At 62.8% G+C, this 16,401-nt stretch overlaps 2 protein-coding genes across 3 annotated transcripts in view; both read left to right on the top strand.

Annotated features, from left to right (window-relative positions):
- The first annotated feature begins 72 nt into the window (after positions 1-72).
- PIH1D1 (PIH1 domain containing 1) lies at positions 73-7,179 on the top strand. Of its 2 annotated transcripts, none has more exons than XM_075917511.2 (10): positions 73-138; positions 519-602; positions 1,718-1,784; positions 1,878-2,063; positions 2,425-2,486; positions 2,656-2,740; positions 3,071-3,167; positions 4,789-4,879; positions 5,528-5,671; positions 6,763-7,179. In XM_075917511.2, exons 2-10 carry the CDS (start codon positions 522-524, stop codon positions 6,808-6,810), a joined length of 861 nt encoding a protein of 286 aa, XP_075773626.2. In that variant the 5' UTR covers positions 73-138; positions 519-521; the 3' UTR covers positions 6,811-7,179. The 2 variants fall into 2 exon arrangements, with proteins under 2 accessions (XP_075773626.2, XP_075773625.2); XM_075917510.2 differs by lacking the exon at positions 73-138 and adding an exon at positions 150-309.
- Positions 7,180-10,814: 3,635 nt separating this feature from the next.
- SLC17A7 (solute carrier family 17 member 7) overlaps positions 10,815-16,401 on the top strand; it is a 32,474-nt gene continuing 26,887 nt past the window's right edge. Inside the window, exon 1 of the mRNA XM_075917535.2 lies at positions 10,815-11,027. Coding sequence (XP_075773650.1) covers positions 10,966-11,027 — 62 coding nt within the window. The 5' untranslated portion in view covers positions 10,815-10,965. The remainder of the gene's footprint in view (positions 11,028-16,401) is intronic.

Below are 16,401 nucleotides of genomic sequence, written 5' to 3'. Positions count from 1 at the left end.
GGCCTTGACCTCCCTCCGCGACTTCCGCCGGAAGAAGGGCAGAGCCGCTGCGCGGCGGGAACCATACCCCGGAAGCGATACTGTCCTCACCGGAAGGGACCCGCCAGACACCGGAAGTTGACCCAAACGCTGCCGGAAGTGGGTCTCGCAGGGGTTGGGGCCGCTGTTGCCAATAGCAGCGGGGGGGCAAAGGGCGGGGGTGGGACTCCTGGGTTCCCTCCCCGGCTCTGGGGGGCCCGTGGGGCTGGAGGACACGGCGGGGGGGGGGCGTTGCCACCTGGGGGAGCCCCAGGTTTCCTAGGCTACCAGGTACCCGCCCCCAGGGGCCCCCTCGCTCCTTCCCGCCGGGCGCCAGGCCCCTCTGCTCGTGGGGGGGCAGTTCTGGGGGCTGGTTGGTGTCTCATCGCCCTGATGAGCCCCTGTGCCCCCCCCACTGGCCCCCCTCCCCCCCCGGTCCCCTCCCCCCCCACTGGTCCCCTCCCCCCCCACTGACCTCAAGCTGTGTCCTGTCTCCACAGCCCATGGCCTCCCGGACGGACAAGTCCCTGCTGTCGGCGGAGCTGGAGGACGAGGGCGACGAGTTCGGGCAGCTGCTGCTCCGGGTGCGTGAGCCGCGCCGCCCGGCTCCCTGCGCCTCACAGAGCGGTGCCGGGGAGTCCGGTGCGGGGAGCCTGCCGGCCGTGTCCGTGGGGTCCTCGGAGCTCTCAATTGGCACCTCGTGGCGTTGCATGGACCTGGTGGGCTCTGCCCCTGCCCTACCTGCAGGCTTTGTGGCACATCGATGGCTGCAGATGGCGGAGAGATGAACAAGGGATCTGGAGGGGGAAGGAGTTGGCCCCCAGGGCAGGGGCTGGTGGGATCTTGGCAAGGGGGAATAGCCCCCTTACTCCCCATGGAATCATTCTCATTCGATAGAATGGGGTGAGGAGAGGGGTTCTCATGGCTGGAATCTGTGGGGAGGGTGATGGGGGAGTTGTGGGTTCATTTGCAAAGATCTGCCTGCGCTGGGGGTTTATTCCAGGCTAGTGATGTTAGATATTGGGTAATAGAATAGTCGACTGACTGCGTGAATTCTTAGCAGTTAGTCGACTGTTCTACAGCCCCCAGGGCCAGCAACCAATCTGTCTGGCCACCTTCCCAGGGACCCCCCTGCCATCCCATGCTGCTGCCTCCTGTATCAGAGACAGTACTGCAGGGTGCCAGGCAGGAGACAGTCCACAAGGGGAGCCAGTTTAAACATCAGCTCCCCTCACAGACTGACTTCCTGTTGCCCCAGGCTGCAGGCGGACAAAAGCTGCTGGGGGCGGGGAGGCTGCTGCTGCAAAACCACCTGTGTCCACGGCCAGCCCAGGCTCACTGTGGGCAGAGGCTGCTGCTGCCAAACAGCCTCCATCCACCGCCGGCCCAGGCTCACTGTGGGCGGAGGCTGCCCTCCCTCCCTGCGCTGCTCCCTCTAATAGAGGCAGCAGTGTGGGGTGGGGGGGACAGGCAGCATTGCAGAGCCAGTGTTGGGGGGAATTGGCTTTTAAGCTTCTTCCCGCCCCGGCTGCCTCTGATACAGAGGCAGCAAGGGGGTAGGGAATGCGAATAGTTGACTAGATTGACTGACGAACCGAGGCTTATTGGTTAATCGTACAGTGACTACTCATTCACATCCCTACCCCAGGCGTGTGGGTGTGGCAGCACTGACGTGGGTCTTCTCTCTCCTTCTCTCCAGGCCACACATAAGATCCAGAACACGATGCCCTCAGTGCCTGCCTCAAAACCCATCCAGCCCCAGCCTGGTATGAGTCTGGGGAGGGGGGAGCCCAGGGCTGGGCTGCCAGGGGGCTGGAAGAGGGGGACACCCTAATCCCCTCCGTTCCCTTTCCCTCCAGGCTTTTGCATTAAGACCCACACGGGTTCGCAGGAGAAGGTGTTTGTGAACATCTGCCGGTCGATGCACATCCCGCCGCCCCCCGACCTCAGCCGCCAGGAACTGGAGTGTCTGATCGAGTCGGACAGCGCCTCGTCCTTCCGCATCCCCATGAGCCTGGGGGAGCCCCATGCCGAGCTGGACAACAGTGAGCACCCCCCCATGACCCTTGACCCCTGGCTCCCCAGCATGCAAACACACTCATGTCTGTGACCCCTGACCCACAGCAAGGACCCTTCTCCCTTTCCTCTCTAGGGGGCCCCAGGGCAGGGACTGACTGGCTCAGGGGATGGGGAGTGGGTCACCGGGCCTTTCCCCTCTTGGGTGCGCCAGCTCCCATGCAATCCCAGAGTAGGGGGCGGGCTCAGGGGGCGGGGGCCTGTCCTTTCTGTGGGACTCTGGCCCTGATTCGATCCCGGCGCTCAGGGGTATTCTGGGTCTGATGTGGGGGGGAGGGGGTTCAGAGGCTGCCTGCTAGGCTGAGCTTTTGCAATTATTCTGCATTGCAGGTGGGAACGGCTGCACCACCTACGACGTCGTCATCAACTCCGGCTTCTTCGCCAAACTGGAGGTGAGCGCCCCCTGCGGGGCCGGGGTATCTCACAGCCTCGTGAGCCCCACAGCTGGGGGTTCTGCCAGATTCAGGAGCGGGGGTGGAGGGTGTTAATGTGTGTGGGACTTGGGGGGATAGAGACCTAAAGGGACCCTCAGGCTGAATCCGCCCATCCTCTCTGTGCCAGGCGGATCCCTTCTTCAAAGAGTTCTTCATCACTGTCGCCTTGGAGGGGCTGGCAGACAAGTACAATATGGACATCAATCACCCAGGTACTGTCCAGCTCAAGGCTGGGGGTACTTTGGGGCTGTAGGCCGGGCGTGAGGGGCACCCGTAGGGCTGGAGGGGGAGAGCTGGGCTGGCAAGGGCTGCGGATTGGGAGTGAGGGGCACCCAGCGGGGGAGGGAGGGGGCGGCATGGCTGGGCTGTCAGGGGCTGCGGGTCAGGAGTGAGGGGCACTGTCAGGGCGAGGGGGGACACAGGGCTGGGCTGTCAGGGGTTGTGGGTCAGGAATGAAGGGCACCAGTAGGGCTGGGGGCGGTGGGGAGCTATTACTTCCCATCTGTCCCCTCCCCATTAATCCCTTCCCTGCCACTGCGCAGAATGGCGAATGCTGAAGAACCGTAAGTTTATGGGCTCCGTCTCTGAACAGACCATCCGCACCAAGTCCAGCCCCGTCATACAGGAGATGGATGTCAGGTGAGTGGATTGGCGGGTATCTGATTTACACACACCCCATTTTAGAAGGATGCTAGACTCTGCCCCATGTATGTCTGGTGCTAGCGGATGCAGTGACACCTCCTATCCCCCACACCCCAGCTGCTGTTCTGATTGCTGCTTGGGAAATCCAGTGGCAAAGAGTTCCACTGGCTCTGCATGAATTGAAATAAATGTCAGTGTGTTTGAATCCCTTAGTCCTGCCCTTTCTCATTCCCCCCGTCTTATCCTCAGGAGTGCAGTGGGTTCTCCCCCATTGGCCAGGCACTCGGCGGGGTGGGAAATACAGCTGATCCAAGCCGATCGAGCCCAGATGCCTTGGGGCACGTCTACACAGCAGGGCAAAAGTCGAATTAAGCTGCTCAGCTTCAGCTCCGTCGATTGCGTCGCTGAAGTCGAAATAGCTTAATCTGGCTTTGGGCGCTGTCTCCACAGCCGGAAGTGGAAGGAAGAACGCTTTTCCTTCCATTTCCTGTACTCCTTGTGACATGAGGGTTACCGGAGTCGGAGTAAAACATCCTGCTCGCCAGGATTCTGAAATCACAGCTTGCTGTGTAGACGCGCCCAAAATGTGTTAATTCGGAATTACGTCAGTTACGCCGACATACCGCTGCTGTGTAGACGGAGTCGGGGGAGCATGTAACCGGGGGTATCTTGTCACCTAGGGCCTGCCTACCCTAGGAAATAACTTATTTTGAAATAACTCCCGAAATAACTCTTTCGAGAGCGCGCGTCCACGCTTCAGGGAAGCCTTGGAACGAGTCCCAGGCAGGCTCCCGGAACGTGGACGTGTTCCCTCGACTTAGAGCCCCAGGAAGCACCAGAGCGTGATCACTTTGAGTGAGTCTGGGGGGTCGTTCTTTCGAAATAGTAGCAGCGGAGCGAAAGCAGCGTCGTTCCTCGCGGGAAGCGGGCGGCCGTCCTTTCGCACTCACAGGCTTGGCAGTGCGGACGTGCCACGTGTCGGTTCGAAATAACTCCCTAGTGGAGACCAGAGGGGCTAGGAAGGACTTTGGGGCCCCCCCGGGAAACCCAGCGTCCCAGCAGTGCGACAGAGTCAGGCCTGGGGGCTGCAGGCAGTGGGGTGGGAAGGTTGAGGTGATGATATAAGGTGGTCTGGGGGGCTGCAGAATAGGAGTCAGACTGGCGTGACTGCAAGAGCTTGGTTGAAATGGAGCCCTGGCTGGGGGAGGGGGCTGTGGGTGCGGGAGGGGCTGTTAAAGCTCCCCCCCCCCCATAAGAGAAGCAGATGGGGAAGCGCAGGCCCAGACGTGTCCTGTGTGTGTCTGTAGCAGCGACAATAGCGGAGAGACCCACAGGGACACTTGGGGGGGCTGGGTCTGAAGCCAGGCCAGGGGACAAAGGAGGAATATTGGGGGACAAGCAAGAATTATTACTGTGCTGAAATCCCCTCCCCCACATAGCCCCTTCCTCTGCCACTCCCCCGCTGCCCTGCAGAGCCCTCTCCCCCTGCTGGGGGGCCCCCCCTCCTGGCGTGGCCCCCCTAGGGCTGTGCTGGCTGTTGCTGAGGAGCTGTTGGGGGGTGCTCAGCCCTGCTCCCCCTCTGAGCACCTGCTCTCCCCACCCCTGTTTCTTTCTGCAGCTCCCCCGTGGTCCCCAAATTCACCATCCTGGCGGAGCCGGCGGGGAGGCCCCCCGAGTTCCTGCTGGCTGAGATCCACCTGCCCAAAGTGGTGAGTTCTGCAGAGGGGAGCTCCTGGCAGCTCCAGCCTGGGTCTGTGGCAGCAGGGAGGTGTGGGCGGCCGTGGGGCAGGTCTCTCTGAATGAGGGGCACGGTGGGGTGCAGCAGGGGCTCTGGCCATAGGGCGGGTCTGTCTCACCGGAGCATGCTGTGGGGCGGGTCCGTTCCAGTGCGGGGTGCCGGCCGTAGGGTGGGTCTGTTCCAGCAGAGGGTGATGTGGGGCAAAGGGTGATGTGGGGCAAAGGGTGATGTGGGGCAAAGGGTGCTAACCGTGGGGCAGGTCTGTCTCTCTAGGGGGCCCTGTGGGGCAGGAGGTGCCAGCCAGCTTGGATCTGTCCCAGTGGGGGGGGGCATGGGGTGCTGGCTGTGCGGCGGGGCTGTCCCTGCTGTGGGTTCTGTGGGGCGAGGGTGCCAACCGTGGGTCGGCTCTCTGCCAGGGGGGCACTGTGTGTGGGGGGGGGGGTGCCCCCCATGGTGTGGGTCTGTCCCAGCGATGGGTGCAACGGGGTGGGGTTGTCCCAGCCACGGGGTTGCAATGGGGTGGGGGTGCTGGCCTTGGGGCAGGTCTGTCCCAACGGAGGGGGCTGTGGGGTGGGGATGCTGGGGTCTGTCCCCCCAGGTTCTCATGACCCTCCTGCAGGGCTCGGCGCTGGAGTTGTCCCTGGAGCTGGGGCAGGACCGGGTCGTGCTGCGGGGGGGCCCGGACCCCTACGTCCTCGACATCTACATCCCCCACGACATCGTCCCCGAGCACAGCCATGCCCGCTTCCACCGGGGCATGAGGGTGAGCCGCTCCTTGGGGGACCCCACCTCCCCAGGGAAACCCCCCCCAGGAATCCTGCCCCTGGGGGGACCCCACTTCCCCAGGGGAACCCCCCCAGGAATTCCGCCCCTTGGGGGACCCCACCTCCCCCCAGGGGAACCCCCCCAGGAATCCCGCCCCTTGGAGGACCCCACCTCCCCAGGGGAACCCCCCCAGGAATCCCACCCTTTGGAGGACCCCACCTCCCCAGGGGAACCCCCCCCAGAAATTCCGCCCCTTGGAGGACCTTACCTCCCCCCAGAGGTACCCCCTCAGGAATCCCGCCCCTTGGGGGACCCTACCTCCCCAGGGGAACCCCCTAGGAATCCCACCCTTTGGGGGACCTTACCTCCCCAGGGGAACCCCCCAGGAATCCCACCCCTTGGGGGACCTTACCTCCCCAGGGGAACCCCCCAGGAATCCCAGGGTGGGGTGATCACGTTTCCCTTAGGGAAGTGTTTTCAAACCCGGCCCTGCAGGGCGAACTGATCAGCTCCTGCCTGAGTCCCTCAGCCCGTCCCCGGCCCTGCACGGCTCCCGCCCCTGGGCGCCGGCTCCCTGGGGCCCCTCTGCGCAGGGACGCTCCGTATCCTGCTCCCGCCCGAGTGCTGGGACCGTGACCAACTTGCCCCGGGGTCCCCTCAGCCCCCCACTCGCCTGCACAGCCCGCTGAGTCAGTGAGGGCGGGGCAGGGCGAGTGACAGGAGCGAGCAGGGGCAGAGCCTTGGAGAAGGGGCGGGGCCTCGGTGTGGGGGTGCCACAGGGGCTCCCTGAAAAGTTTTAAATAAAAATGGGAGAGGGGGGGTTTAAATAAAAATTGCGAACCGCTGCCCCCAGGCAAAAACGCCCAGCCCCTAAGACAGTGACCCCGCCCCCAAGCTGTGGCCCCTCCCCTTCTGATGTGACTCCACCCCCTCTGGCTGGGGCTCCTTTCTGTTGGGCTCCTTCCCGCCCATCTGACTCCTCCCCCTTCTCAGTGGCCCCTCCCCATGCCCCATGAGCAGGCACTGCCTGACAGCTCTGACCCTCCGCCCCGGTTTCCCCCACGCTCACCCCCCCTCCTCTCCTCGCAGGTGCTGACTGTCAAGATGCCTGTCCAGTCCCAGCTGGGGCCCCCTTGAGCCAGGTCCCCTGTGCCGAGAAGCCAGGATCTGGAGTGGGGGGCCCCCCAGACTGTGGGGGGGTCAGCACTGTGATTCCCAGCAGCAGGGGCAGGTGAACGCCAGTATTCCTGGGGTCTCTCCCGGCTCTGGGAGGAGAGTAGGGTCTGGTGGGTAGGGTGGGGCAAGGCACGGAGCCAGGACGCCTGGGTTTTTCTTTCCAGCTCTTGCTCCTGCCCTGCCCAGAGATCAGCTCCTGTGGGGAAGCCGGGACGCTGCCGCCCTGGTGCCGGGATGGGGGCGGCGAAGGGGGGCAGCTGGCTTGTCAGGGGCTGGGTCGTGCCATTTCCATCTGCATCCAGAGGGGTGCAATAAAGAGTGTGAAGGAAACGTGGTGTCACTCGTCTGTGTGCGGCTGCTCCGGCCTTGCCCGCCAGGGGCCGCTGGGGGGAGGAGTGCCCACCGGGGAGGTAGTGCCCAGCCTCGCCCAGCAGGGGGCACTGGGGGGAGGGGTGCTGCCAGCTGGGGGTAGTGCCTGGTCTCACCCAGCAGGGGGCGCTGGAGAGCAGGGATCCCAGCCGGGGTTAGTGCCTGGCCTCACCCAACAGGAGGTGCTGGGGGGCAGGGGTCCCAGCCAGGGGTAGTGCCCGGCCTTGCTCAGCAGGGGGCGCTGGGGGCAGGGATCCCAGATGGGGGTAGTGCCCAGCCTTGCTCAGCAGGGGGCGCTGGGGGCAGGGATCCCAGATGGGGGTAGTGCCCAGCCTTGCTCAGCAGGGGGCGCTGGGGGCAGGGATCCCAGATGGGGGTAGTGCCCAGCCTTGCCCAGCAGGGGGCGCTGTGGGGCAGAGATTCCAGCTGGGGGTAGTGCCCAGCCTCGCCCAGCAGGGGGCGCTGGGGGCAGAGATCCCAGCCGGGGGTAGTGCCTGGCCTTGCCCAGCAGGGGGCGCTGGGGGCAGAGATTCCAGTCGGGGGTAGTGCCTGGCCTTGCCCAGCAGGGGGCGCTGGGGGCAGAGATTCCAGCCGGGGGTAGTGCCCGGCCTCGCCCAGCAGGGAGCGCTGGGGGCAGAGATTCCAGCCGGGGGTAGTGCCCAGCCTCGCCCAGCAGGGGGCAGGGATCCCAGCCGGGGGTAGTGCCTGGCCTCGCCCAACAGGGGGCAGGGATCCCAGCCGGGGGTAGTGCCTGGCCTCGCCCAACAGGGGGCAGGGATCCCAGCCGGGGGTAGTGCCTGGCCTCGCCCAACAGGGGGCGCTGGGGGCAGATTCCAGCCGGGGGTAGTGCCTGGCCTTGCCCAGCAGGGGGCGCTGGGGGCAGGGATCCCAGCTGGGGGTAGTGCCTGGCCTTGCCCAGCAGGGGGCGCTGGGGGCAGGGATCCCAGCCGGGGGTAGTGCCCAGCCTCGCCCAGCAGGGGGCGCTGGGGGCAGAGATTCCAGCCGGGGGTAGTGCCCGGCCTTGCCCAGCAGGGGGCGCTGGGGGCAGAGATTCCAGCCGGGGGTAGTGCCCAGCCTTGCCCAGCAGGGGGCGCTGGGGGCAGAGATTCCAGCCGGGGGTAGTGCCCGGCCTCGCCCAGCAGGGGGCGCATTGTGCTTGTCTGTTGGTTTCTGTCCCTGTCCAGCCCCCCCCCCCCCCCCCCGCTCCCCCGCCCTTCCCTTCTGGCTCCTTCCCCTGTACAGCCTGTTCCCTTCACAGCAGCCCCCTCCACCGCCCTCCAGCCATCTGCCGCCAGCCGCCCCGCCCCGGAGCCGGCTCTGCCGCCCCCCATGGGCCCTTCCCCTCCAGCCGGCACTGACAGGGACTAGCTCGGGGGCAGGGGAATTTCCCCTCGGGGGGCGCCGGCTCCCACCCGGCCCCAGGGCAGGGCCTCGCTGGCTCGGGGGGTAGGGAATGGGGCCCTTCCCCTTCGGGGGACCCCACCAGCTGCCCCCTGAGCCCGGTTGAGGCCTGACTGCCCTGCTCTGGGGCGTCTGTGTCCATTGCCCCCCCAGGCTCCCTGGTTCCTCCCCCCACAACCAGCCCCAGACCCCTTCCTATCCTATGCCCCCAGGCCCTGCCCCACTCCCTCCTCTGTGCATATATTTGCATCTCATTATCTCACCCACCCATCCAGTCTGGCGCTGGGAATTTTCCATGGCTCCTGGGATGTAATTCTCACTGGTGGGGTGGGAGGTGGGGGGCTGGGAGTCCCAGGACTCCAGGGGTCTCTCCCTGGCTCGGGGCTGGGGGGGAGCTGGTGTGGGGGGCAACAGCCTTGCTCAGCACTGCTGGCGCTCCCCCCTCACCTGCCAGGAGGGGGCTGTGCACTGCATAGCTCACACCATCTGTCTTCCACTGGGGCACCCCCCCCCCACCCCACACACCTCCATCTGCCTCCCGGCCGGCTGGGGCTCTTGGCAGCTGGCAGCTCCGGGCCCAAGGGAGGGCGAGCTCAGAGCTGGCCAGAACCTGCCTTGAGAGGGAAGTGGGGTCCAGTGGTTAGAGTGGGGAGAAGCTGCTAGCCTGGACTCCTGAATTCTCTCCTTGGCTCTGGGAGGGGAGTGGGGACTAGTGGCCAGAGCATGGGGGGCTGGGAGCCCAGACTTCTGGGTTCTCTCCCCGGCTTTGGGAGGGGAGTGGAGTCCAGTGGTTATAGTGGGGGTGGCAGAAGCCAGGACGCCTGGGTTCTCCTTGGCTCTGGGAGGGGAGGGGGGGCTAGTGGTTAGAGCAGGGGGGTTGAGAGCCCGGACTCCTGGGTTCTCCTTGGCTCTGGGAGGGGAGTGGGGGCTAGTGGTTAGAGCAGGGGGGTTGTGAGCCTGGATTCCTGGGTTCTCCTTGGCTCTGGGAGGGGAGGGGGGGCTAGTGGTTAGAGCAGGGGGGTTGAGAGCCCGGACTCCTGGGTTCTCCTTGGCTCTGGGAGGGGAGTGGGGGCTAGTGGTTAGAGCAGGGGGGTTGAGAGCCCGGACTCCTGGGTTCTCCTTGGCTCTGGGAGGGGAGTGGGGGCTAGTGGTTAGAGCACGGGGGTTGTGAGCCCGGACTCCTGGGTTCTCCTTGGCTCTGGGAGGGGAGGGGGGGCTAGTGGTTAGAGCAGGGGGGTTGAGAGCCCGGACTCCTGGGTTCTCCTTGGCTCTGGGAGGGGAGTGGGGGCTAGTGGTTAGAGCAGGGGGGTTGTGAGCCTGGACTCCTCGGTTCTCCTTGGCTCTGGGAGGGGAGGGGGGGCTAGTGGTTAGAGCAGGGGGGTTGCGAGCCCGGACTCCTGGGTTCTCCATGGCTCTGGGAGGGGAGTGGGGGCTAGTGGTTAGAGCAGGGGGGTTGAGAGCCTGGACTCCTGGGTTCTCCATGGCTCTGGGAGGGGAGTGGGGGCTAGTGGTTAGAGCAGGGGGGTTGCGAGCCCGGACTCCTGGGTTCTCCATGGCTCTGGGAGGGGAGTGGGGGCTAGTGGTTAGAGCAGGGGGGTTGTGAGCCTGGACTCCTGGGTTCTCCTTGGCTCTGGGAGGGGAGTGGGGGCTAGTGGTTAGAGCAGGGGGGTTGCGAGCCCAGACTCCTGGGTTCTCCATGGCTCTGGGAGGGGAGTGGGGGCTAGTGGTTAGAGCAGGGGGGTTGCGAGCCCGGACTCCTGGGTTCTCCTTGGCTCTGGGAGGGGAGTGGGGGCTAGTGGTTAGAGCAGGGGGGTTGCGAGCCCGGACTCCTCGGTTCTCTGCCTGGCTATGGAAAGGGGATGGGCTGCAGAGATGCGGTGTCAGGGAAGGAGCCCAGGAGTCCTGGCTTTCAAACCCCCCCCCCCCCCCATCCATTCCTCTACACTGCTCAGCCTGGGAGCTGTCCCTGGTGCTGCTCCTTCCCCGGCCCCTCCCCGTGGCGTCGGGGCTGGGGGGGGGGCGCGGCGGCGTCCCACGCAGGATCGCCTGGATTGAGAGCAGCAGCGAGTGACGCGGGCGGCTCCGCGTGGGGGGGGGAGCAGCTGGGGCTGGGACGGATCCGTCCTGGGCAGCCGCTCCCAGCTGGGCGGCTGTCGCGGGCGCAGGAGGCAGCGAGGGAGAGAGGGGAGGAAGGAGGCAAAGAGAGAAGGAAAGAGCGACGGACGGTGGCAGAGCAGCGGGGACGGAGACGGACGGACAGACGGCCCCTGCCTGCCCCCCCACCCCCTGAGCCGTGGGCCGGGGCATGGTGCTGTGACCCGGCCCGGGGGGGTCCCGCTCGGCGCCATGCAGTTCCACAAGGAGGAGTTCCAGAAGTTGGCTGGGAAAACCCTGGGCCAGCTGCACAGGTAGGGGGGCTAGGACGGGAGGGTCCCTGTCGCGCCGTAAGGGGGAGCAGGGGGGCTGGGGGCAGCAGGTGGCGTCTTTCTGCCTCCCTGCACACTGGCCCAGCTGGGTCATGAGCCCCATCCCTCCGATTCATCCGCAGACTTTCTCCGTCCGTCCTGCCCCGTGCCCTGGATTTACCCCGGCCCTCTGGCCCCCGGATTTACCCCAGCCCTCTGGCCCCCGGATTTACCCCGGCCCTCTGGCCCCCGGATTTACCCCGGCCCTCTGGCCCCCGGATTTACCCTGTACCTCTGATTCATCCACAGATTTACCCTCTGCCTCCTACCCCCAGATTTACCCTGGCCACCTGCCCCCTCCCTGATCTGCACTTGGGACTGTCCGACTCCCACAACACTTGCTCTCTCCCTTACCCCCCTTTGCACCCACCCCATGTGATGCCCAGGGCCAGATGCGAGCTCCCCCCCCCCCCCCGGGCTTTTTTGGTGAGGTGCTGGCTGGGAATTGGGTGTCCCGGAGCTGCCTTGGAAAACATCTTTCCCCCCATCAGCCTTTTGATGGTGAGATATCTGCCTTCTATTTATAGCCTTGATCCACTCATCCCCCGGCCCCCCCCCCCCAGCCCTCTCTAATCCCCCCCCCCCCCAGCGTTTACACACAGCCTGGGATCCAGGTTTCTGCAGCTCGGTGCAATCCCGCCCCACCCCCACAGACGTTTCATCCCTGCCGGGGCTGCCAGGGGGCAGATGGAGGGAAAAGGGCCCAGCGGCTAGGAGCCTGAGGGGCAGTCTGTGAAGAGCACGGGGGGATCACTAAGAATAATATCGGAGGCCATGGAATCGCCAGAGGAGGCCTGGGTTGGACCTGGCGTTTGTCCTGCCGCCTCCTGCTGGCGGGGCTGGGCCCTGTGCCCTGCATGGTCCTGGCACCCCCTGCTGGCGAGGCTGGGCCCTGTGCCCTGCATGTTCCTGGCGCCCCCTGCTGGCAGGGCTGGGCCCTGTGCCCTGCATGGTCCTGGTGCCCCCTGCTGGCGGGGCTGGGCCCTGTGCCCTGCATGGTCCTGGCACCCCCTGCTGGCGAGGCTGGGCCCTGTGCCCTGCATGGTCCTGGTGCCCCCTGCTGGCAGGGCTGGCCCCTGTGCCCTGCATGGTCCTGGCGCCCCCTGCTGGCGGGGCTGGGCCCTGTGCCCTGCATGGTCCTGGCACCCCCTGCTGGCGAGGCTGGGCCCTGCATGGTCCTGGCGCCCCCTGCTGGCGAGGCTGGGCCCTGTGCCCTGCATGGTCCTGGCGCCCCCTGCTGACGGGGCTGGGCCCTGCATGGTCCTGGCGCCCCCTGCTGGCAGGCCCGTGCCCTGCACCCTGCGTGTTCCTGGCGCCCCATGCTGGCAGGCCCGTGCCCTGCACCCTGCATGTTCCTGGCGCCCCCTGCTGGTAGGGCTGGGCCCTGCCCATCAAGCGGGCACCTGTGTGATCATTGTGCGTGTGGGTGTCTCTTGTGGGGAGGGCATGTGGGGGTTGCTGGGCTGCATGAGGGTGCAGAGGGGCGCCGGCGGCTGGGCAAACAAGGTTGGTGTAGGTATCTTGGAAGATGGCTTTGGGCCTAACTCCAGCTGGTGTTGCCCATTGGCATCCATGGGGCCAGCCCCCCAACTGGTGTCAAACAGCCTTGACTTCTGAACTGTGCTGATCCTGGATCTGCCCTTGAATGCCCCCACCTCAGGACCCAGCCCTTGCATGTGGTCCGTGGCCGGCCGACGCTGCCGCACCCGGGGAGGTGGGGTGGAGGCGATCGATGCGGAGCCAGGACATCGTGGTGTTCTAAAATCGCCGAGCGAGCAGAACAGCAAACCCCAGCCCTGGCGTGGAGAACCCGGTGCCCTTACGTAACTGGCCCGGATTCCAGCGCAGAGTGGGTCCCGTCAGAGCCAGACCTCATGAAATATGCACCAGGTTTATAAATGGATCCTGCGCGATGTATTTATACAGCGAGCGAGAAGCCGTTCATGAGAGGCCCCGAACACGCGCGCTGGCACGTCTGTGCAAAGCTGTTCTGTGGCTAGATCAAAGGGGTGTGTGTGTGTGTGTGTGTGTATACACACACTCCAGGGGTGTCTCTAAAAATCTGTGTCTCTGAGCTGTACGTGCACACGGTCTGTAGAATAAAATGTGTGCGGATTACATCACAAAATCTGTGCACTCTTCTCTGCCGACTAGCGTGCAGTAGAACACGCACCCAGATTTTGTGATGTCTCCGCACACGCATCGTTCCGCACAAGAACACAGCGGCGGGCGCCCAAACGGGTGCTCACCCCCAAAGCGTATGACGTGTACGTGCACCCCCTTGCATGGATGGTCGATACAGGAAACACGCTTCAATAGATGCACACCCATTTATATATGAACCCGTTCAAGGGGGTGTCTTTGACTGGAAGGCAGGTCGTCAAGTCCAGTCCCTTGCCCTCATGGCAGGACCAAGAACCGTCTAGACAATCCCTGACAAGTGTCAGTCTAACCTGCTCTTCAATATCTCCAGGGACGGAGATTCCACAACCTCCCTGGGCAATTTATTCCAGTGTTTAACCATCTGGACAGGTAGGAAGTTTTTCTTAATGTCCAGCCTCAACCTCCCTTGATGCAGTTTAAGCCCCTTGCTTCTTGTCCTGTCCTCAGACTAGAGGTTAAAGAGAATCTATTTTTCTCTCTCCTTGTAACACCCTTTTAGGTACTTGAACGCTGCTCTCACATCTAGGGCTGTTAAATATCAGGTAGTTGAATAGTTGATTAACCTCATGAATTCTTATCGGTTAGTCGACTATCTATAGTCCCCGGGGGTAGGGCCAGCAGCTGCTGTATCAGAGGCAGCAGCAAGGGGAGCCAGATGGGAGCTGGTCCGCAAGGGGAGCCGGTTTATAAACCAACTCCCCTTGTGCACCAGCTGGGGATGAGCTCCTGACCCGGCATGAGCCAGAACTGAACCGGGCTGCCCACCCGACTCCTAATACACTTTAAATGCAGAGCCGCAGCGGGGGTAGGTCCCACACCCGGCGGGAGCCAGGGCTGGGCTGGGCTGCTGGCCAGCCTGCTAAAAGATGTACTGGCAAGTGGGGTGAGGGAATGTGTGTAGTCTACAGCATTCACCTATAAGCTTTTGCTTCTTGGTTAATTGGTTAATCAACTACACTATTATATCCCTAGTCACATCCTCTCTCGGTCTTCTCTTCTCCAGCCTCAACAAACCCAAATGGTTCCTTTTTCTTCTCGCAGGCCGTGTTTGCTAGACCCTTAATGTAGAACGTAACATCTCTTTGGCTATGTCTAGCCTGCAGGCTTCTGTTAGGAGAAGCTTTTCCAGAAGAGATCTTCTGAAAAAACTTCTTCCGAAAGAATCCCAGAGCTGGACGAGCTCTCAGGAGGTCATCAAGTCCAGCCCCCTGTCCAAGGCAGGACCGACCCCAACTAAAGAGCGCGTCCACACTGCCAAAGTGCATCCAAAAAGCGATCTGCTTTTTCGAAAGAGCATCCACACTGAATGGACACGATCTCGCATTTCAGCTGTGATTCCTACGGATGGAGTGGCCACCAGGGCACCTGTGTTTCCTTTTCCCCGTCCACACACATCTTTTACCGAAAAAGCTGTTTCGGAAAAAGGCTTCTTCCTCGTAGAAAGAGGTTTACCAATGTCGGGAAAAAAACCCTCTGTTCTTTAGATTTTATTCCAAAAGAACATGATTACAGTGTGGACGTAATTGAAGTTTTTTCTGAAAAACGGCCATTTTTCAAAAGAAACCTCTGTAGGGTAGCCGTAGCCTTTGTGTAGTTTTTGATAGATCTAGTGCACACGGGTTGGTACGTGGACGTATTCACAGATCCGTGTGGGTACACACACACACACGTACACACACACACACACACACACACACCCCTTGTCATATAGAACAGTATCAGAGGGGTAGCCGTGTTAGTCTGAACCTGCAAAAGCGGCGAGGAGTCCTGTGGCACCTTATAGACTAACCGAAGTGTTGGAGCACAAGCTTTCATGAGCAAAGACCCACTTTGTCTGATGCATGTAGTGGAAATATAGAACAGTGTTTCTCAACCATTTTTTTAATAAAGTACCTCTTTAAAAAAAATTATAAGTACCCCCAGTACCTACAGTTTTCGGGGACACACAATTTTTTTCTACCATTGCAACACATTTGTTTACACAACTTAATCATAGCCGGGCGGGGGATGAAATATTTGGGTGTAAAAAGAACAAAAATAATAAAGCACTGTAAAACTTAAAAATTCAATTTTCTCCAAATTTCAGTTGTCGATGTACCCCCCCAGACTTCTCTCGAGTACCCCAAGGGTGCGCCTACCACCGGTTGAGAAACACTGATATAGAACACACTCACTCACTCACTCACTCACTCTACACTCCAGGTGCGCTGTAATAAGCCAAATTTCTGCCTAGCTAGTCCGTGCCATGCTCATCTGCCTGCCTGTGGCTCTATTGTATCGTCAGAATCGCTGGCTGTGGATGGATGAAAACCACATGCCAGGACTGAGCCTGAGGGTGACAGGCGTTCAGGAAATGCCCCATTTAACTACTTGTGCGACTAATTCAGGCCCCTTCAGGCTTCCTGCTGTCCCCTGTGCTTGTTTCTCCGCCGGGCGGCTGCCCCACAGGCCAGCCGGGGCGTGGAGACCCCGGGCAGGAGCCGCAATGTGGCATGGGCCCACTCCGCAGCGTGCTGTGCCGGCAGAGCACACTGCATTTCTCCCCTGCTCATGCCAATGGGGACATGCAAGGCAGCCACCTGGAGAATCTGGCTCCGGGGGTCCTGCCTGGCCTCACCCGGAACTGTGGGGCAGGGACGGGAAGAGGAGCCGGACCGCCAGGCTGCTCCTTGCCCTTTCTCCAGCACCTGCCGCACCCCCGGCCACCTCCTGGCTGCCTGAGTCACCCCCTGGAAAGGGGTTGGCTCGGTACAGTGCAGTCAGGGGCCCGGGTAACGACATCTCTCAGGGGCGGGCGCGTGTGCAGTGATGGAATTGGGGGGGGGGGGCAAAAGACTTGGGAAAGGTGGGTGGTGGCGGCTCCCCCAGCTTATCTATCCCACCCACCCCCTCGATCTGTGTGTCTATCTATCTATCCCCACCCATCCTCTTTATCTATCTGCCTGTCTGTCTATCCCCACCCACCCCTCTGTCTGTGTCTCTAGCGATCTATCCTCGCTACCCCCTCTATCTATCTATCGATCCCCGCCCACCCCGTCTATCTATCTATCCCCACCACCCCCTCTATCTATCTATCTATCCCCGCCCACCCCGTCTATCTATCTATCTATCCCCACCACCCCCTCTATCTATCTATCGATCCCCGCCCACCCCG

This window comes from Pelodiscus sinensis, chromosome 18 (assembly GCF_052426305.1).
Source record: "Pelodiscus sinensis isolate ZL-2025 chromosome 18, ASM5242630v1, whole genome shotgun sequence".
NCBI lineage: Eukaryota > Metazoa > Chordata > Testudines > Trionychidae > Pelodiscus > Pelodiscus sinensis.
Note: the sequence above shows the minus strand (reverse complement) of the source record. Positions and strands in the feature narration are given on the sequence as shown.